Raw genomic sequence first — 23,241 nt, forward strand, 5'->3', positions numbered from 1 at the left:
TGTCGACCTGGTATGTTCTTGTCATCCTCTCTGAGGGGTCTCAGAAACACCTCCTCCGGGAAGTGCTCCTCCAAGATGCCATTCACTGTGTGACATCTTAGCTATTCATCTTCTTGCCCCCAGGCTCGAGCAGTTTGAGGACAGGGGCTCTGTCCTAATTACCTCTAAATCACTAGTTCCTAACAAAGGGTCTGGCCTGTTTGCTGAATGAATAAGGAATAGCCATGCCTTTCTGCAAGCCAGAGGCAAGTAATACGGGGCCAGCACTAACTCCGCATCCTTATAATGGGACGTTCACAATCAGAGAAAAACAAACAACAGAAACAATCCAAGTGCCGCTTCCATACAGGAGACCTCAGGTATGATTGGCACAGAAGAGCTCCTTGGGCTGCAGAATATAAACTCATTTATGACCTGGAATAATTGTTCATTCAACGAGCTCACAAGAAAGAACTTGTGAGGCTAGAGAACTCTGCTCGCATGCTTTGAAAAGCAGCCGGAGCCGCTTGGGCTGAAGTCTGTTTGTTTTACTTTTATCAAGTAAGAACTAATTGCTAATGTTTCCTTCCCCCCCGCCCCCCGCAAAATAGTTTATGGCCTAATGTACAAGAACCACACATCTGAACTGGCTTTCAGAAACATCAGAACTAGCAGCAGCCAAGAGTCCCATGCCCCAGACTGCCAAACAGCCTCATGTCCGGAGAGGAAGGCTGAGAAAGGGGAAGCAGGACATCAGCAAGGTCAGGCAATGGGTGTCTGCAGTCACTCTACAAGTAATCAGGGCCTGCTGGGGCCACGAACTACCTAGGGGTTGAGATGCAAAGATGATATACAGTGGAGTGAGGACAGAGAATAAAAAAAAAACAACCCACAAGTGGTGCAAACTCAAGCATTCTTGAGTTTCCACCTCACCTACACCACTTACCAAGCGCATGACCTTGGGGAAAATTCTCAACCATTCACCACCTCAGTTTTTAGAACTGTTTTGGGGAATGAAGGACAAAATGTTTATATATGAACGAGCCTGGGACACAGAAGACAAGGAACACATGAGAGATACAATTAAGACATAGTTCAGTCCTTCCAGAGGCCTGCCTTCTGTCAGTGTAATAAGAGTTTAATCCACACGTTTCTTTATTCATTCGTCCATTCACTCATTCATTCAGGAAATATTTATTGACGACTCACTATGTCTCAGGCCCTGTGCTAAAAGAGACAAGTGTCTGCACTCATGGGCTTTACTTTCTAGTAGGAGGGGGGACACAATAAGAAACAGAAACACATATACATAAAGAAAATGTAGGGGGGTGATAAACGCTCTGCAGTAAAATACAGGTGAAGGGGCTGGAGAGCGATGAGGATATGCCGTTTAGGTAAGGTGACAGGGAAGGTCTCTTTGATAAGGTGACAACAGGCAAAAAGTGATGGGACAAACCATGTAATGGGCAAGTATTTGCTCAAGGAGGGCTGTGCCTGGTGTGATGCAGGGCAGCCCCACTGGCGACTCCAATCAGGACACAGGGAACCTGGGAGCCAAGGCATCATGTGCTTTGAGGAGCAGCCTCATTCCCTGTGCCCTGGGCCCTGGGCCCTCGGGCTCCCACTCTCCTTTGCACGGACCCACAGAAAGGACTCCATCGGGAACACTGAGAGTCCTCTCCCCAGCAGGAGACCAGCACTGAGGGGCTACTCAGAGGACCAGAAGTATGTGGGGATGAGGAGCAGCTTTGGAGAGCAACCAACATTCTAATCCAAGTGAGATCAATGTACGTCAGGAAAGATGTAGAATGTTCGCCAGCCATCATTACAGGGTACAAGAGACAAGAGAGAAATCCCTGCGTATGAGTGCTGAGGGGATGCAGAATAAGGAAAGATACAAAGAGAGGCGGAGGCTTCAGTGGGCTTTGCTTGGAGTGGAGGTAGAGAGGCAGAGAGCTGGAGGACGGCCGGTTACCCCGGGAACCTCCAGAAAAATGAGATGAAAGACTCTGCATGCCTCAACACACAAAATTCTGTTTAAGGAGTTTGAGGTTCCCCTCAGTCCATCCACAGACTCTGAAGACCACACGTTATGAATCTCTGCTTTAGCGAAAGGGGCCTTATCTCAGTCTCGAACTCCCAACTTCAAGGTCACTACCCAGAGGGCACGGTGGAGCCTGATGGCCAAGGTGGCTGGTGGAGATTTAGAAACGGCAGCCTTGGAGCCCTGACTATAACCTCCAGCTTCATGGAGGTTAAGCAAAGTAAAACAGTTTTAAACGCTGGATTCTTCCTTTCCTTCTTTAGGCTACCAGAAGGTTCTCGACCCAAACTGGCAACTACCCGGCACATGCACTCCTCAGCCTCCCCTCACCAGGCGCTGCTCACTCCCCTGGTGGAACCAAGGTAGAGCCTTCACAATGTTCTCAGCACCACACTCCAGAGCTCCCGCTGATGGCGGGGCACCACACACAGACGTACACGTGATCATGGCTTCGGCCCCCCCTTTATACTGGAAATGGTGTTAGCCATCAACTGGCAGAGGAGTGCGCGGTTTGATCTTTTTTTAATCTAGTAAAAGAACGAATTATATAAGATTTTTGTATATTTCCTCATCCTCTGTGAGCAGCTGTCAGGTTGAGGTTGTAGTGAGAAAAATCCATTTTCCATTTGAAGCTAAGGGACTGATTAACACCCCTCAGGTTCAGGTTCAGAGCAAGTGGCCCAAGTAAGCCACAAAGCTTCTTAGTAAAAGTCATAAATCTCAAAGATAAGTCACGTGTGTGCGTGTGTGTGCCCATGCGTGTGTAAAGGGTTGCAGAGAAAAGTCTGAAGGCAGGCAAGAGGTGATAAGAAGAGAGATAAGATCTGAAGTCCTGTGAGAGCTGAGAAATCATTCTGGTCTAAGAAAAGTAAACCTTGCAACACTATCAAAGTTGAACCAGCAGGTAAGCCAGTAAAATGCTTTTATTATTTGCCTTATTTGGACTTAGTCCATATTTCTGTTTAATTGCTCCTCTCATTTTCTTGGGTAATAATTATAAGGCTAACTTTTCAAATAAAATAAAATTGTTCCTCTGCTCCATGTAGACTGGCTACAAAGCAGGTTAAGGCAAGTATCCCCAAGCCCGTGTCCTAGTCACTCACTCTTGGAGTTTCTATGTAAGGGCTGGGTGAGGAACACTGTCTCATCCTAGCTCTTGCACTAATTATCTGAGAAGTCACTTGGCAAAGTGGGTCAGTGGGTCTCTCTGGGCTCAGTTTCCTGGTTCATTAAAGTTATTATGTTTATTGTTTATTATTAAGCATTTATAAATACATTTGACTAGTAGGAGGTGTACGTGTTGTGGGGGGGGGGCATGCTGGTGTGCACTGGGGGGAGGAGGGGTGTAACCATCTTGCAGGATAAACCAGCAAGTAGTTCCATAGGTTCTATTGTGAGTCTCTAACCCTAACCTAGTCACTAACCTTTCTGCCGTTGGTCATGAGACCTTAGCAAGGGTGAGATGGAATGTCTAAACATCCATCATTGCGGTGTGTAAGAAATCAAAGCCATGGCTCAGTAATGCCTTTCTTTCAATGGTTCAGTAATACCTTCTGAAACCCAACACAATGGAAACCTTCACTTTGCCTACACTCACTGCGACTGCATCCTCTTTGCTGCAAAATGAGGCCAGAAAGCCCACAGATGAGAAATTACTTATTTCTTATAAAAACAGCATATGCAGTGTTAAAATTACTTAGAAACACATATATTACTGTCTGCATACTGAAGTACCTTCTAGAAACTTTAAGATCCGATCCCTGACTTCCCATCTTACTCTGTATCCCAGAGGTCGATTCCCGCAAACTGCATTTGCTAGGCTGTGCCAATGGCTTCAGGGTAAATGCGGCCCTTGGGAAGCACTGGTGGGAGGCTGGGAGACAGGGAGAAGACAGGGCATTCCGTCCCCTCCTCCCAGTTGGCATTCTTTGAAGAGGTGTGTCTGGCAGTGACTCCTCCGTAGTTCCTCCTCCTGCAAAGCTGCTCCCTCTGTGGCCCCGGCTCCTGCTGAGGCAGCCCCCACTATGGTTCCAGCTCTTGCTGGGTGGTTCTCCCAATACCCACAACCTCCTCCCTTTGATCTTCCAGCCCTGCAGGTAACAGCAGCAGACTCCTGCTGTTGCTCATCTCTGGAATGCCTCCCGGTGCCTTCAGCCCTCCCAGTGTTTGCAACAGATTCCCTCCGTGGGACCATTTGGCATGGACTCTGCTTTCCTGGCTGAATCCTGAGTCCCACCCAGGGGACTACCTGTCTCTAGAGAACAGACATCGTGTCTAAGAATACACAGGTTTCAGGGGCGCCTGGGTGGCTCAGTTGGTTAAGTGTCTGACCCTCGATTTTGGCTCAGGTGATGATCTTGCAGTTCATGAGATCAAGCCCCGTGTTGGGCTCTGGGCTAACAGTGCGGAGGCTGCTTGGGATTCTCTCTCACTCTTCCTCCCTCTTGCTCTGCCCCCACCCTACACGCGTGCTCTCTCTCTCTCCCTCTCTCTCTTTCAAAATAAATAAATAAACATTAAAATTAAAAAAGAATATACAAACTCCAGGAAATATACTTGGCAAATTCATTCCTCCTGCTGGAAAAGCTCTCTCAAAGGTGTCATTTGCCGGACCACCTAATGTGTTGGAGCTGAAGGCATGTGTTGGAGCTGAAGGGACACTAGACAGAGAATTAGAGAGTCAGAACTCACTTTGCAGTCATGTGACCTTCACAAGTACCTTAGAGTCAAATGATCCTGAGGTTATTCGTGTCACAGCGGGATAAGAGTTCATCTGGTCGGCCCGACTGGCCGTTAGACCCAAACACAGGAGGGCCTGGAAATACGTTTTAGAAACCGCCACGGTCGTCGCAAATCCAAATGTATCACTATTATTATATGAGGCACAGCTGACTTCCATAGAACAAAAAGTGCTTTGCACCCAGCGTAGCCTGATTTTGATTTCTCAGCCTGATTTGTACCAAATGTACTGACAAAGTGCACAGACGCATGCTTGGCATTTCTCCTGAAGAGCTGCGTGGGTCCCAGCTCTGATTTGTGTGCCAGGCTCTCCTTGGCATCACGGCAACAGGGCAGTTCACCAAAGACCACACGGAGAAGTCAAGGTCAACTTACCAATGTCAAGGACCCGCTGCTTCGCCGTATGCTGCCGAGAGTGCCAGTACTTCCAGTATTTCAGCTGCTCATCTCGGTTTTTGTCTTCACTGAAGACCACCATCACCACGCTCTGCAGAGGGGAGAATCACAGGTTTTACTTTCTGCCCAGGGCCTCCGATGCGTCAGCCTCCAGTTCTGGCAGTCCGGCCAGAGGTGTGCTCCCACGGGGCTGCTTTTCTCGCTTTACAAAACCCAGACAAGCTCGGCTGTGCAGCTTAGTTTGTTTACAGATGGGCCTATTTAAAAAGTGATTGGGAAATGAGAACCGTACATAGGAAAAAAGAATCCTACCTCCTCGTTACCACGAGTCGTAAACAACCAAATTAACCAATGAACAGCACATTTATTGTCTTGCGGGGCGAGTGGGAATACCAAAAAAATCTATTTGGTACTGAAAACAAACACATTTTTGAAATTCTGTATTCTGAAACATAGAATTCGGTGCCATTTATAAAGAAGCAAGCACCTGTTTCTAGCCTAATTAAGTGCCTCGGGCTGGAATAGTGGAGTAATGAGAGAAATACTAAGGTAATGAAAGAAATACTACAAGATGAGTTCACACTGATGAACATGGATCTAAGTTACAGACCAAAAGCTACAAGGCCAACTGTTTTATTTATTTCAAGACAATTTGGATGGGCTTTCTTGGAAAACTAATCATATCTTGTAGAAATAAGAATCCAAAACCCCTTTGAGTTCTAAATGATAAAAATCCTCATTAAACTAAATAAATGTTAATTCACTGCCACTTACGAGATGAGACCCTACCAACACAAACAACCCCAAATCCCTTTAACTACAATATCAGGGATACTGGTGCTCTCCTCGCTCCATAACCAAAATACTTCTTGGACATTTTCCTACTATTGCAGAATGTTTCATTGATTCTCATTCCTTAATAACTTCTCCCTTGTAGCATTTTGCACACTTGTAGTCATTTCATTAATTATTTGTAACTATTCTGTCAATGGCAATGTCTTCCCATTGGCTTCCAACTCAAAGAGGACAAGGACAGTGGTCCTGGTGCCTGGCAAATAAGAGATACACAATACATGCTTGCGGCTGTACCGTCAACTCCAAATCGGGCTGATTCCCAAAGTATGTGTGAACATTGGTTACACAGGAAAGCAGGTGTCTGTTAGGAACAATAGTTCGGAAATATCCCTATTATTCGGATTCACAAGCAGCATGACCCTCGAAGGTACAGAAAGATGACAAGAAGGGGCATCACGGGCTATTCTGGTGGAACTAAGAGCCACAAGCGTTTCATTCTTCTCTCTCCCACTTCCGGAATCTGTCTTCCATTTCCTGAAACTTCGCCATTTACAATAGTCTCCCTTAACTGTGGCTTCCGTTACCCACAATTGGTCACCCACAGTCTAGAAGCAGAGAAGTGTCTTCTGATATCTCATCCAAGGGTCAACAGTAGCGTAACGTTACGGTCACAGTGCCCACATCATTCATGTCACTTCATCTCCTCATGTAGGAATTTTATCATCTCCCATCATCACGAAAAGAAGGGTGAGCAGAGTATAGTAAGATACTTAGAGACAGAGATACCACATTCACATAACCTTTATGACAGTATATTGTTAAAACTCTTCTATTTTATTATTAGTTATTCCTGTTAATCTCTTACTCTAATTTATAAATTAAACCTTATCATAAGTACGTATGTAAATGAAAAACCATACCATATAAATGGCTACATACTATCCATGGTTTCAGGCATCCACTGCGGGGGTGGGGGGGACCTACAATGTATTCCCCACACATAACAGGGCAAGGACTACCGTATATGTAAAAGTTCAGTGAGTGGTCTCCTGGTGTTTATTTCTTTCTGTTCCAGGATAAAAATAGCAGGTAATTTTTTTTTGTAGCAAATGACTACGTTAGCCTAAATAATGGCATATTCTTGGTCTGGAAATTTATTTCTTCAGTAATACGGAGAAACGCAGTTTGAAAATGCTATTACCAAGCATACATGCTTCTATTCAGAATGACACTGTTCTCCAAAATTAATGCTGGTGGGTTCCAAGTGCATCCCTCTTTTCCTCCATGTTGGCTTGCTCTCCCAGAGCTGAGGAGAAAGAAAGATCCCTCTGAAAGGCACCATTCTAACTCTCCAAGGGTGTTAGACTAAAGTCCGTAAGAGAGCAGGGCTCTTTCTAGCCAAAATGAACAGATGGAAATAAATTAAATATTAAATTATTTCCACAGTTTCAGTGAAGTAGAATTCTTGGAAGAGTGTCTATACTCAAACTCAATAGTCATGGCCTTAGAATGTGAACCATCCACCATCTTTTCAGGGTGAAGATAATGGTGCTGTTAAGAGGGTGCATATATATACTGGTTATAGAGTTATACAATCTAAAAGAGTTACACATGCGCTGGTAATTTACAAGATTGTGTTTTAAAAAGTAAATTTATCCAGAGTCTTCTTACCAGGCATCCACACGTGGGGGTATAGGGTATGAAGCCCAGCATATATATCCAGAGGTGGTCCCAGGCTAAAACGCTTATGGCTTTTAGCCCTCCATGTGACTCAACACAGTGTACCTTAGTGGTTAAGAGAATGAGTTCAGGAATCTGACTGCCTGGGATATATCCTGGTTCCCTCACATTTTAGCTGTGTAACCTTGGCCAGTTACCAGTCTCTAAAAGGCTCCGTTTCCTCATCTGTAAGATTACAAAAATAGTGCCTATACCATAGGGTTGTTGTTAGTTTCAAATAAATGGACTGCTAGATATATGGTACTTAACACAGTGCCCGGCACATAGAAGATCCACCCAATAAATATTAGTTGTTACGTTGTGGCGCTTTTTAGTATCATGGCATCTCTCTGTCATTGTTGTCATCATTAAAGTTATTATTATATCCCTCCACCATTACGATGATTATGAGGAGGAGGAGGATGGCCCCCCTCTGCCACAGCCTTGACCACAGGGTAGGGAACACACCAAGCCCCCTTTCCGCCTACAACGGGCTCAGCCTTGGGTAGGACATTCGCTCCACATCTTTCTCTCACTCCCAGCTGCCCTGCCTCCCGCAGCTCTGATCTGGGACTGGGACAGGCTTACAGGGAGGAAGAACTGCTGGCCTGAGAAATGACCAGCAACGTTCCTTATCTTTCTCACTGAAACAAAGCCACAAAACCCAGCTGACTGGGAGATCACCGCTACAATGATTTTACCTAAAACTAGTAACAGACAAGCTGGCCAGCAGGTGCCCAAATACTCTTCTCTCTCTTCTCCCTCATTTGTTACCTTTGCATGGGCATCTGGGATGGGGGCAAAGTCACTATGCTCTCTCTAGGGACAGCGTGGCTTTCTTCTCCATGTACTAAAGAGCTTAGGAGGCGGTAGCTATGGATAAAATAAGGTGGGGTGGCACTATGCACACAGCATGTAAAACAAATCATTTTACAATCGGGCAGGAAAGTCCTTCAACCTCTTTTCAGAGAGCTCTGCTATGATTTTCCTTTTCAGGAGAAAAGGATTACCAGTTTCCTCCCTTCTTGGCCGCGGCGAGAATGACAGAAGCTGGTAGGCTTCCGGCACAGTTCCATTTCCAACAAACGGAACTAATACTCATGAATGTGAAAACTCCACCGAGTCACTCCTGGTAGGGATCATGTCATGCCTCACTTTACTCCTGAGGAAGCACCGGGCTGCAGAAGGGCTTTGATAGCAAGTCGCAAAGGGCCCGGGGACACAGAATAAGTTGTAGCCTCCCTCACAGAAGACAGCCGCAGCTCTTTCCTTGCCCACAAATAGGCTCCGACTTACAACTACCTGCTTGAAAAATTAAGATCAATTGATTGAACACAAGAACAACAACTAGGTAGCATAAAGGTAATGAAGGAAACTGGGAAAATCCCTTGGATACAGCCAGAAAGCATGTCTCAACCATGTCCCTCCCTGGGGTTTATTGGTTACTGATTAAAATGATAAACGGTAAGCCAGTAAGTTCTGTCCTGCTCCAACTCTCTGACATTTGTTCTGGAATTATTTATTTTGGAATTTTTTCCACACCCTCCCGCAAGATGAAGGAAGGTAGCAATTGCCTTCATCTGATCCCTCTGCGCTTTATTTGAGAAATAAGGATCATACCCTAACTTTGCTGATTGGGTGTCGGAAGCATTTGTTGTCTCCAGTCTCGCTGAGCGTTATGGCATAGAACTGTCCTTTGTTGAGGTAGGTCATGGGGCCCTCCCCCTGCTTCTGACGCAGAGACTTGGTAGCTTCCAGGGTGTATTGAAATGTGCCACTGTGAACAGAAAACAAACAGTGGTCAGATTCACTCACTTGGACATTTCTGCCTATCTAATCAATTTCACATTGACAGCATTTTGTAGGAAAATTAACCAATATTTACTCCATTTAAGAGACAAAACACAACGTATGGCAAAGAGATGAGACCAGACCAAAGGTCATTGCTAATACAATGTATAGAGCATTTCTAATAGTGGCTCATAAACCAGATGGTTTAGAAGGAAGAGAAAAGTCCATGAGGAGCCTGTCCAATTACGTAAGGTTGTGCCAGAAGAATCTGTTAGGTCTTGGATGGCAATCAGTAATGCCTGAAGCTTAAGAATCGATAGAATTTGCCACTTTTATCCCAACAACAAGCCAAATGTGTGAAAGCTTTTGTTTAATTCATACCTGTACCTAGACCTCTTTTTGTACAACCAAGATGTTGCAAAATAGCTATATCCCACTTGAAAACATTTTGAAATGTGAAAACCTAAATGAAACTCAAACATTCACTATTGAGAATCTAGTTCCATAGCAGAAACTGGGTTTTTTATTTTTGGTTTTTTGTTTGTTTGCTTTCAAGACTGCAAAAGAACTCATGAAAGGGTAACTGCTGTAAATCAGGAGTTTGCAAACAATGGTCCCCTGGCCAAATCTAGCTCACTGCCTATTGCTGTAAGTAAAGTTTTATTGGAACACGACTACATTCATTCATTTATGTCTTGTCTATGGCTACTTTCATAACAGCAGGGTTTAGTACTTGTGACACATGGTGTGCCAAATCTAAAATATTTAGTATCTAACCCATTGCAGAAAAAGTTTGCAGATCGCTGCTCTACCTAATTTCCCTAATATATAAAAGCAAAATAAAATAAAAACACTGATTTTCCCAAATTTGGAGAATTTATCCATTATTTAAAGTAAACAACAGGTATGCACCACAATCTCTTTTGTTTAAGATGTCCATTCAGAAATATTTCTTTCTCCTACACTGCTGGATGGCCTATAGTGATAATCCAATAACCAATGTTTTGTGTATTTTTTTAATCATCAAAAGCTCTTTCCTGGGCCTATTGTTTTCTTAGCTCTTTAATTCAGTAGTCTTTGAAAAGCTGGATGTAAAAATGTGTCAAAGTTCACCTCTTAAAATGACCTACTTACAAGATTATGGGGGACCCCTACTTTCTATGTTAAACATTTTGGCAATGTTTAATTTTTTGTAAGTTTTGTAAGGAGAAAGAAATGTGAAGGGCAAAACAATATTCCTCATTTCATGATAAAAACCTTACCCTTAGACTGATAAACTAAGCAAATTCCGGAATATGTGTCTTAGAATTAGGTAGGAAATAAATCATTCAAGACAGAACCAATTTCACTGTCATTTTGCTTAGAAAAAGCAATTTCAGTACAGCCACTGAATCATAAAATTTGAGAGTTGGACAGGATATTAAGAATCACCTAGACCAGCAATTTGCAACTTGTCTAGGGCACAGACTTTAAAAAAAAAAAAAAAAAATGAAGAAAGCTGTGAACCCTCTCTCCAGAAAAAAAGCACATATGAACAGAAATAGTTTTGAATCTAATTTTGGGGAGTTCGTGCCCCCTAAGCCTGTCTATTCATAACATAAGAAAAAAAAACCACCTTCCTCATTTCACAGCTGAAGACAGGCTAAGAAACTTGCTCACTCCAGTGGACAACGACAGCAGCAGAAAAGAGAAGACAGGTCAAGTGACTGATAGGTCAATGTTCTTTTCACCAACCAGACAGCTGACTACATGGTGATTTGGGCTTATAGCATGCAAATTATGCATGTATTTCCACATTTTAGAAGGTTATTTGGAACTCTTATCTTCCCCACCATGCCCCTTCCCCTCATGAACACCACACACCCAAATTCTGACTTGGACGAGCTGGGGAGACCAAATGGGGAGTCTGAGGTTGAAGCAAGATCCTGAAGGATGAGGAGGACATTAGGCTGAAACAGAACAGAAGAGAGCCACACACATAAAAGCAAAAGGGGCAAGTAATACAGTAGAGGACAAGGTTTAAAGTAAAGGGACCAGCAGATAGAGGGCTCTGACTACCTTCATGAGTAATTTGTGTTTAATTCTGTCAGAAATCACTGGCAAGTTTTGGGGCGCCTGGGTGGCGCAGTCGGTTAAGTATCCGACTTCAGCCAGGTCACGATCTCGCGGTCCGTGAGTTCGAGCCCCGCGTCAGGCTCTGGGCTGATGGCTCAGAGCCTGGAGCCTGTTTCCGATTCTGTGTCTCCCTCTCTCTCTGCCCCTCCCCCGTTCATGCTCTGTCTCTCTCTGTCCCAAAAATAAATAAAAAACGTTGAAAAAAAAATTTAAAAAAGAAATCACTGGTAAGTTTTATAAATGGGACAGAGATTCATTTCTTGCCCTTTTCTCCTATCTACAGACATGATCACGACCGAGGTCTTTGAACATCTGGCACCTCTACCTAGAATGTTCTTAATACTCCTTCCTTCCCTGGAAAACTCCTGCTAACAGTCCTTCAAGATGTGGCTCAAATGCCCCTTCCTGCAAGCTTTGGCCCACCCCCCACTCCTCCCAACCCGCAACACACACACAGGCCTGTAGGTCCTCTCAGCTTTCTGTTTATGTATCTCTGTGGCAGGACTCACCACTTACAATTTGTATTACAACTGTCCATCACTACACTTGTCCCCTCCAAGTCTACGGGCCTCTTGTAGGGAGAGAGTGTATCTCATCCCCATCCCTCTCGCATGGCTTGTACACGGAGGGCACCAGAGTGTATGGAACCTGGTAGCTAAATACGTGCAAAGTGGAACAGAAGGAAGAAGAAAATGTTGGCAGAAAGCTCACTTATATTTTTATAGTTCAGAACACGAATAAGAGTAAGTTGCAAGGGACAGGACAGGTAGAATAGAATATTCGGCACTTTGCAAGTATGATGAAAGTGTAGTAAGAAAGGTGAGGCAGATCTTTACCCCTCTAGAGTGGGTAGCTGGAGGATGGTTCCATCCTTAGCCACGATAGGAAATAAAAGCAGACGGATGAAAGAAGTGGAGAAGGAAGGAAAGAAAAAAAAAGAGAAAGAAAGAAAGACAAAGAGTTCCATTTATTCACATGCTGTGTTGGAGCCCATGCGTCTGAGCTTTAGAGGATCACCCAAGAGGGGATATGTAACCAAAAGAACAGAGAAAGGGTACGGGCCTCAGAATGTAGGTCAAGACTGGAAATAGCAATTTAGAAGTCATTGTAATAGAGAAAATAATTTTCTTTTAAAGGTTCAAAAGTATAACGTAGGGAGACATTTCAAGTGTTAGCAGTTCATCAGTTTCTAGGGGCATCTCCCGGGAGCCTACCTTGATGCCTGGTCGTACATGTACTCCTCAGCCCCAACGGAAGCACTCCGGAATTTCTGCAAAATTTACGAGTCATCAAAATTAAAACAAATAGGTAAGTCATCATGCAAAAGAAACAAAAAGTGACAAATGTATCCAAACTGTTAAATCCTCACTTCAGAAAGGAAAGTGACACATTTTTTAGTACTGTGTTTTCAACTACAATGAAAATAGTTGCCATTTGCGCACAGAACTCACATATCACCTGCACACTGAGAATTATGCTGGACAGAAAGGGTATTTGTGCTTTGCATATTATTCACATGTCCATATTCACATTTCCACAGGTGTTGCAAAAGTGTCTGCAGGTACTGGAACCTGTTTCTTCAAACATATAAAAACATCTCTTCCACTTTCTATCATTGCCAATGCATATTCCAAAAATCATAAATTCTTTTTTTATTTACTTATTGTAAAAGGGAAGGACAGAGACAGAGAGAGAGAGAGAGAGAGCATGAACAGGGAAGGGGCAGGGAGAGAGAGAGAGAGGCAGACACAGATTCCGAAGCAAGCTCCAGCCTCCGAGCTGTCAGCACAGAGCCCGATAAGGGGCTAGAACTCACAAACTGCAAGATCATGACCTGAGCCAAAGTTGGAAGCTTAACTGACTGAGCCACCCAGGCGTCCCAAATTCTAACATTTTAACCGGCTACCTGTATAAAATTGAGGCAAGTGCCATGTTTTCTCCATCCGCAAAATGCTTATTTACAGTGATTAGACGGATAAATGTGTTAATAGATATAAAGTACTAAGTACAGTACTCGGTACATGGTGAACTCAATATATGTGTATTAAATTCTATTCCTTAGTAATCACTTGACCATATTCAGTGCCCTTCTCTAAGATCATCTTTATCACAATATTTTAAGAGTACATTTTGGAGGGAAACTCTAAAGCCTAGTATTATGGGTGAAGAAGCTTGGATCCAAGGATATCTAGTTGTTATTTAGTGCAAGCTGGAAGCACTTGGTTACATTTTAAAACCTTTTCAAAAGTAGATGTGCAAACACCCCCACTTGATCCTGAAGTGAATATAACAGGATGAAAAAGCACTTGGTTGACCACACACACCTGCTCCTCCCAATGTGACTTTTTTCTAGTGTCTCTTACAAAACAACAACTTTCCTGCCTCTCTTTTCTCAGCCATAGGCTTCCATTCTTTGACCACAGCTCACCAGTTTCCTTCACAGGAAAGGGTTACTCACAGCTATTTTCCAAACTTTCTTCACGATCCTTAACCACCATCTCTAGAATTCACAATTTATAAGTAAAATATACAGGATACTTCTTTTTATGTTGTCTTATAAATTCCCTGGATCCAAGAAAATGGTTTCTGCCATCAAAGTGCATTTATGTGCATCCTAGGAGCTTGTTGACTGGTTCAATAATTGTGGCAAAGAATCAAAGATACAGATTTGCGTTTCTTTTGCAATCAATCAATCAATCAATCAACAAAGCATTCAATGGGAATCTTCTGGGGCTCCACCGAAAGTCGGTTGAAGAGATGGACAAATTCACATGAACAACAACCACAACAAATCGAAGTAAAATAGACCAAACGACTAAATGTGAAAGTCTATTTTGAATCATTCATTCATCCATCCATCCATCCATCCATCCATCCATCCATTCAGGTGTCCTGGCTGGAAAAGCAAATAATGGGCATTGCCAGGAAAGGAAGATCAGCAAGATGACAGGACGATTTCGTAGAAATTGTGGAGACTGTTCTAACCCATGGAAGCTAAAGAGAAGCTGGATCAATGGAAGGAATTGAGAAAAAGTAACCCAGGTGAGAGAAGACCAACATAAGTCAAGACAAAATGATGGCACAAATGTGGTGTGTACATGGGGACAAGGACACGGGCCTGATTTGATTATAAAGGGAGGACCTAAAAATCTAGGTTAAACATTTAGTTTCTCGGGCAACCAGCCATATTTTAAGTACTAAATTGCCATATGTGGCTAGTAGCTACCAGAGTGGAGAGAATACAGGAAAATTTCCATCACTGTAGAAAGTTCTATTGGCCAGGGCTGATCTACGAAAAGGTATTTATACTTAGTATAGTTAAGAATTAGAAAATTTTGGAGTAGGAGGGTAGCATGATGAAAAGGGCACTTAAAAAAGGGATAAAGGAAATGCATTTCCGAGGTCTCCTTTGAAGGAATATGCAGTAACCCATAACGATACGAATACAACTAATTCTGGTGGATCAGCATTAGTAAACACAGGCCTCAGTGAATTTATTGTTCATGCCGCAGAATTCTGAAACCTGAGGACAGACTAGCCTATTAAAACACATTAAACTTATAAATTCTGTGGTTCTAACCCCTCAGGTGATGTGAGAAGGTGTGATATACTATGACTGTTCAGACTCAAAGGGACTGCATGCTGACTAAAACACAGAAACTTACGATAATAAGGCACATGTGAGCAAGAACTATGAAAAGATAAAGACAGTAAACATGTTGTCAAAATGTCTAAGCTTACAACTTTATTCTTCATTATTTTATATTGTCTTTACAATTAAAAAATTAAATGTGTGGTCCACCTGGAAAACATCATAATCCTTCATGAGACCCGATCACATTGATGGGTCATTACAGCCCTACCTGATTCAGTATGGAGAGTCATACCCAAAATGTTTGGGTCATTCTGGTTACAGTTACCAAGTTTCCACAACTGTTTGGAAATCTTTTCACATAATTTGTAGAATGCCCAAAGGCAAGCAGACAGCCAACAACACCGTACTTTACTGTGATTTGATGTGTGCATCTATACATTTCTTAATCATTTGGACTGAGAAAAAGGAGAGTAAAGAAGGTACAGTAACATATATTTTAAAGACGACCCTGAAAGGACTCGAGATATCAGGCAATATTAGAATGTTACATTTAAATTTTGGATATTAGAATTCTACAACTTTTTCAGGTGGGAGGAAGGAGACATCTGCTTAAGAGTCTACTGGAAAAAGACAAATGATTCGTCAACTGTCAGAAAATCAGATACTTTCTGCCTCCGTGTCTTTGATCAGCCACCAATTTCTTAGGTCTTATCATTCATTTATTCATTTATCTACTCTTTCAATAAAGACTGAGCATCTGCTTTGTGTCAGGCAGTGTGCTAGATGCTATGGGTACCAAAGTGAGCACAAAGAGAAGAGGTGTGTGCTCTCATGAAACTTCCGGTCTACCAGAGGAAACATATTCATTAAAAATACCATTCATTCAAAAAATCACAAAGTGGTGCCAGCACTCTGGAGAAGAGCAGCAGAGTTCTAGGAGAGCACAGCACGACTGAGAGAGTAAAAAATCAGTCCCACTGACAATCGGCCTTTGTGTACTACTTCTGGTGGCACACGGACAAGACCAACAATGTTTCCAACAGAAGCCCAGAAGACAGGAACACAGCTACGAAAGTGAATCCCACGTCTTCCTTCTAAGGAACTGCTGCTTTCTTAGCAAACGCATCCTCAGTCCTGCTTGGCTTATCTCATCTCCTGAACTATGGTTACCCAATTTCCAGATTGCCTCAGTGACTTCTCATGTCCAGTCCAGAGCTGGCTGTCACCTCCGTAATCCCTCTTTACACTCACCTGGTATAATCCCAAACACTATGAAGACCAACTCCCAAGTCTATGTTACAGAGTTGTTCCTAAGGGTCCCCTGCTGAAGCAGGCTAAATAAATGTAACTTTGATTGCAGATGTGTTCACGGTAGTTGCTGGTAGACTTAGATACAAAGAAAACTGACTCTACTAGAAACTGAAGGAAGAGGGCAGGGAAGGATTTCCTGAGGAAATCACACAGGAGGAAGGGTGTGGGAGGTGGCAAAGAATATTCTAGAACAGTGTTGTCCAAGAGAATTTAAAGATGGAAGTCTTCTATACCTTCTTTGTCCAATACAGTAGCCACAAGTCACATTGAACACTTAAAATGGTAGTTAGTGGGACTGAGAAACTAAATTCTTGATTTTATTTAATTTTCATTGCCACATGAGGCCAGTGGCTATGGCATTACACGGCACACTTCTAGAACATGGAGCAGCATGCACAAAGGTCCTGAGGGAAGAGGAAGTATTTCAGGTTCACAGAACCGAATGGAGCCCACAGCAGAGAGCACAAGGGGGAAAGAGGTCAAAGATGAGGTGGGAAAGGCAGAAGAGAAGCAGAGTATGCAATGCCTTGTATACTCGTTAAAGATTTATATCTCAATCTTAAAAGCGATGGGATTTAAGCGGGGAGTGACATAATCAGATAAGCATTTTGAAAACACTATCCCTGGTACAGTGTACAAAAGCAGGCAGTATTATAGGCCAGAGAAACTGACAGATTGGGCCAGCATGGTGGAAGCAGAATGAAGAAAAATGGATTTGAGAAATGTTTAGAAATATTGATAGAATTGATAATGGATGGGGGGGGGCAAAATATCAAGAAATATCCTAGTTTCTTGAGAAACCAGGATGGTGGTGCTACCCACTAAGGTGGAAAACACAAGGAAAGACTACAGATCAGATTCAGGATAGATGGAGAGTCATACGCAGGTAGATATGAAGGTCTAGAGCAAAGAAGACAGACATGAACTGGAGGAAAACATGTGAAAGCCTTTAGAGATACATGACAACTGAAGCTGTGGACATGAAGCCAAGAGCATTTTTAAGAGGAAAGAGTGATCAAAGTATCAAATGGTGCTGCAAAGTACCAGGTGTAACAGACAAGGGCTTCCATGACCATTGGGTTCGGGAGGTGGGAAGACGACTGCTATCAATCTGAATAACGGGTCATCCAATCACAGCAAATTTGACTACACACAGAGAAACCAAAATCTTCCTAAAGTATAAAATGTATATGCTAAGCGTTTTCCAAAATGTTGCTTGATGCAGAAACAAATGGATGTAATAAAAGGATAGAAATCTGATGGTACCGTATGCATTATATCAATATGTCTAAAATAAACATAGTAAAACCAAGTGCATTAATCACAAGTGAAACTATGTTCCAATTTAGTACTTGATTCAACATTTTTAAGACTTTTATCCTTAAAAAACATTTTTTTTTATTTGAGTATAGTTGACACACAATGCTAAAGTAGTTTCAGGTGTCCAACATAGTGAGTGAACTTCTCTCTATATTATGCTACGGTCGCCACAAGTGTAGCTGCTATCTGTCACCATAGGCTTTTACAGTATCATTGACTATATTCCTTACGCTGTGCCTTTTATCCCCATGGCTTATTCATTCCATAACTGGAAGCCTGTATCTCCCACTCCCCTTCACCCATTTTGCCCATCTCTCCCACTCTCCTTCCCTCTGGCAACCAACAGTTTGTTCTCTGTATTTATAGATCTAATTCTGCTTTTCGTTTGTTTATTCATTTGTTTTGTTTTTTAGATTCCAAAATGAGTGAAATCATATGGTGTTTGTCATTCTCACACTGACTTATTTCACTTAGCATTATACCCCCTAGGTCCATCCAGGTTGTTGCAAATGGCAAGATCGCATCTTTTTTTTGTGATGGATTATTACTCCATGGTGTCTGTGTGTGTGTATACAAGATATACATATCTTTCTCTCTTTCTTACTGAAGTATTATTCTTTAAATGTGTGGGAGGAAATGAGCTCCTAGTTAAAATATTAATCATGCTGGGGCACCTGGGTAGCTCAGTCAGTTAAGCGTCCAACTTCGGCTCAGGCCACGTTCTCGTGGTTCATGAGTTCGAGACCCACATTGGGCTCTGTGCTGACAGCTCAGAGACTGGAGCCTGCCTCAGATTCTGTGTCTTCCTCTCCCTCTGCCCCCTCTCCTGCTCATGCTCTTTCTCTCTCTCTCTCTCTCTCTCAAAAATAAACATTATGAAAAAACTGAAAAACAATTAATCCTACTGGACAGGGCTTAGATTCAGGTTAACTTCCAGTTATCAGTCTACAGATGAATATAAAATCACTAACTAACCATCGTAGATCTATTGGGTATGACAAAAAATCATTCCTTGCTTTCATTTCAGGATTCTCTGCAAACTATGTTAATTTGACAAGTAACATACCAACGACTGAATTATGAAATACATGGTAGAAATATCTGGTGCTTGCCCATGTATATAGTTCTTCTCACTCCTAAGCACATGGCAGCACTAAACTTCTCAGCCCTCTTGCAGTTAGTTAGCTAAGACCATGTGACTAGTTCTAGCCAATGAAAGATGAACGGGAGTGATGCATGTCACTATCAGGTCATAGTATTTAGAAGTCAGTCTGCAATCTTCATGATCTCACTTCCCAAGCAGGGGGTCCAGAGGCCACATACGAAGACAGGAATGTCATAAGATAGATGGAATCTGGATTCCTGAGTCGTTAATTAGAAAGAGGTCTGCAGACATGTATCAGGATTCTTACTAATAAGAAATAAACTTTTAGTGTATTAAATCACTAAGACTCTGGTGCTCCTTTATTCATACAGGTAGATAGACTCATTTTAACTGACACAAAATTGTAGTACAGAATAAGCAAATTCTTCTTTCCACTTTGATTCTTATTATGACTGTACAAATAATTTTTCTGTAAAAACTCTTCTTTCCATGTCTTATAGACCAATAGTAAGCTTCTACAGGACAGAAATCAAAGCAGCACCAGTAGAAGTAAATATTTACCAAATGTTCTTACAAAGGGACTGCACAATAAAATAGCTAAAATCAATCCATTAAAGAACTTTTTAATGTTACCACTGTCTTAAAAAGCTCCCAGCCTCAGTTGAGCCAAACAGCTCACTTCTCTGATATCCACCTACACACACATACACACACACACATACAGAAGAATCAGTCTCTAATAAGAAATGAAATTTGTAGGGCACCTGACTCAGGCAATTAAGCATCTGACTCTTGATTTTGGCTCAGGTCACGATCATATTAGTGGGCTGGAGCCCCACATCGGGGCCCTGTGCTGACAGCATGGAGTCTGCTTGGGATTCTCTCTCTCTTTCCCTCTCTGTCTCTGCCCCTCCCCGACTCACATGTGTGCTGCCTCTCAAAACAAATAAACATTTTTTTTTCAATGTTTATTTATTTTTGGGACAGAGAGAGACAGAGCATGAACGGGGGAGGGGCAGAGAGAGAGAGGGAGACACAGAATCGGAAACAGGCTCCAGGCTCTGAGCCATCAGCCCAGAGCCCGACGCGGGGCTCGAACTCACGGACCGCGAGATCGTGACCTGGCTGAAGTCGGACGCTTAACCGACTGCGCCACCCAGGCGCCCCAACAAATAAACATTTTTAAAAAATAAAATTTGCGGGGCACCTGGGTGGCTCAGTCAGTTAAGCGGCCGACTTCAGCTCAGGTCATGATCTTACGGTTTGTGAGTTCAAGTGCCGTGTCAGGCCCTGTGCTGACAGCTCAGAGCCTGGAGCCTACTTTGGATTCTGTGTCTCCCCCTCTCTCTGCCCCTACTGTGCTCATGCTCTGTCTCTCAATAATAAACGTTAGAAAATTAAAAAAAAAAAAAAAAGTAAACCCCCTCTTATATGTTATGAATGTCTCAATTAAGTTATATAACATTTTAAATAAATAAAATAAAATAAAATAAATAAAATAAAATAAAACAAAACAAAATAAAATAAAATAAAATTTGCTAATTCAACAAGAATCCCAGACATTTTAATAGTTTTCCTGAAAGAAGTACCAGATTTTAGACAAATTTTTCTTAGTGAAATTTACCTGGTGAAATTACTCACCTAATCTTAGAACCAGTTAGCAATGCCATGACTAAAGATAACAACAGATCCGATTCCATTTAATTTACATCAGATTTAAATACAATATACAACGTAAACACTGATTTCCAAGACTAGGAGGGCAGCTACACCAATGTCCTGAGAATAGTCTTCACGTTGAGTTTCATGTAAGTTACTTTCTCATTCCCTTCCAAATAAAACCCCAAATACAATAGTTTCCTTTCACAAGCCTCCTTATCTACAACACAAACACAACTGATAACATACACCCCCAAACAGCATCATGGTTCTGTTGACATTGGGCCACCTCCGTGGACTCTTATGTGACTAATGGGAGATTTCCACACCCGCTGAGAAAAACCTCAGTGGCAAATTTTTAATGAAAAAGCATGTGCCCAACATTCCCATGTGAAGTAAGCTGCTTTTGCTTTCCTCGCTGAAACATCCCAACTGCCTGTGGGCAAATCATAAATATTCAATAATGCCAAAAAGCTTACAAGATCCCTGTTCGGTTAAAAAAAAAAAAAAAAAAAAAAAAAAAAGTCTGTTAACTATTTTAAGCAATATGGCCCAGGAAACTATGGAAGCTAACTTTAAGGCATTATTTTTTATTAGAAAGACATTGAAAGTTTGACTATAAAGCTACCAGAACTCAAGAAATATGGTAGCCTCTTAAGGGCAGGGGATTTATCATGTCTCACTCTGCTCTTCCCCGATTTCACACAGTACAGCAGGGACTCAGTGGTGACAGAGGGTCACCAGAGCAACTTGCCCACCTAACTCCCTATCGACACTGCAGAGAGCCAGTCCCTTTGGCTCTTCTGAAAGATAAGATACCGCTAATGACATTGACAGAGGACATGCAATTTTGAAAAAAAGTTGGGGTGAGTCACTCCCTGTCTTTAGGAATGGAACCACTGAGGGTTGGAAGGCCCCACACAGGTCCTGACGCCTGGCAGCCTGTGATGAGCCCCATCTCTACCACTTACTGCAGTATGACCATGGGCATAGGCCGGCTCCCTGTGCCTCAGTTTACTCACTGGGAAAACAGAGATGACAAAAATAGTACACCCCTCATAGGGTTTGGGTGAGGATTAAATGAGCAGAGCACATAGTAAGTAGGCCCATCAAATGTTTATTATTTTCAAATATTATGATTTAGGGTGCAATCTCAGCCTCAGGTGGTGGCATTTTGTCCCAGCGGCAACTAAACGGGCAGCAGGCTGCAAGCATCTGGCACACTGCCACGACATTGACTCCTCTTTAGGAAATTAGAAACCGTCTGTTTCGCCTTCTGCCACGGTCTTTTATTGTCCTGGGCAGACTGAAAAATGGGAAGCCAATGACCATCATCTGAAACACAGGGGCATGCCTCCTAAATGTTGGACAAGCTGACCTGAACCAATAGGAAAAAAAAAATGCATTCAATATCCTGGGTCAAAAATTGGAGAACTAACCCACAATTACACTCATTCTACCGAGATCCCAAGGCAACTAAATGGAGACAAGATGTCTTTTTAACAAATGGTGCTGGAGCAACTGGATAGTGATATGGAGAAAAAACAAAAATGGACCTCAACCCTTCCCTTACTCCATTACAAAAGTCACCTCAAAAATGGACGATAAACCTATATGTAAAGGTCAAACTATTAAAAACCTAGGGGAAAAAAGCAAAAGAAAATCTTTGCGACATTGGGTCATACCAAGACTTCTTAAAAAGTACATAAAAAGCATAAACTAGAAGAGAAAAAATTGATCAAGATTAAATACTGTTGCTCTTTGAAAGACACGGTTAAAACAACAACAACAACAACAAAAAAGGCTACCTACCGACTGTAAAACATATAACTGATTTCACATTATTTAAGGAACTCTTAACAATTTAATTAAAAGAAGACAGGTCACTATAAGCTAACTAACTTGGATGTAAATTAAATAAATAAAAATAAAAAATAAAAAGAAGAAGACAGGTAACCCCATTTAAAAATTGGGTGAGGGGAGCCTGGGTGTTTTGGTCGGTTGGGCAGCTGGCTTCAGCTCAGGTCATGATCTCACGGTGCGGGAGTTCAAGCCCTACATGGGGCTCTGTGCTGACAGCTCAGAGCCTGAAGCCTGCTTCGGATTCTGTGTCTCCCTCTCTCTCTACCCCTCCCCTGCTCACACTCTGTCTTTCTCTCTCTGTCTCTCAAAAATAAATAAACATTAAAAATTTTTTAAATAAAAACAATTGGGCAAAACATTTGAACAGACTTTTCACAAAAGAAGTTTTAAGAATGGGCAAAGCAGCACATGAATGATGTTCAACACCACTAGACATCAGAGAAAAGCAAATTCAAACCACAATGAGACATCATCACATATCCACTAAAATAGCTCATGTTAGAAAGACTGACAATACCAAGTTTGGGCAAGGATGAGGAAAATGGAAACCCTCATGTACTACTGGTGAGAATGAAAATGGCATGGCCATCCTGTACAGCTGTATCTTATAAAGTCACACATACATTTTACCCCATGACCTAGCAATTCTGGTCCTGGGTATTTACCCAGGAAATGAAAGCATACGTCCACATTAAAGCATATATGTAGGGGCGCCTGGGTGGCTCAGTCGGTTAAGCATCCGACTTCGGCTCAGGTCATGATCTCACAGTCTGTGAGTTCGAGCCCTGCGTCAGGCTCTGTGCTGACAGC

At 42.4% G+C, this 23,241-nt stretch overlaps 1 protein-coding gene across 1 annotated transcript in view; it reads right to left on the reverse strand.

Moving 5' to 3' along the window:
* Positions 1 to 23,241, reverse strand: part of GRHL2 (grainyhead like transcription factor 2) — a 118,442-nt gene that overhangs the window by 81,606 nt on the left and 13,595 nt on the right. The window contains exons 4-6 of the mRNA XM_047088957.1: positions 12,793 to 12,848; positions 9,293 to 9,449; positions 5,138 to 5,249 (exon numbers count right to left, since the gene is read on the reverse strand). Of these exons, the coding sequence (XP_046944913.1) occupies positions 5,138 to 5,249; positions 9,293 to 9,449; positions 12,793 to 12,848 (325 nt within the window). The remainder of the gene's footprint in view (positions 1 to 5,137; positions 5,250 to 9,292; positions 9,450 to 12,792; positions 12,849 to 23,241) is intronic.

The sequence above is a fragment of the Lynx rufus genome, unplaced genomic scaffold (genome assembly GCF_022079265.1).
Source record: "Lynx rufus isolate CCGP_SWC_20201006 ecotype Redwood Valley unplaced genomic scaffold, mLynRuf1.p SCAF_26, whole genome shotgun sequence".
NCBI lineage: Eukaryota > Metazoa > Chordata > Mammalia > Carnivora > Felidae > Lynx > Lynx rufus.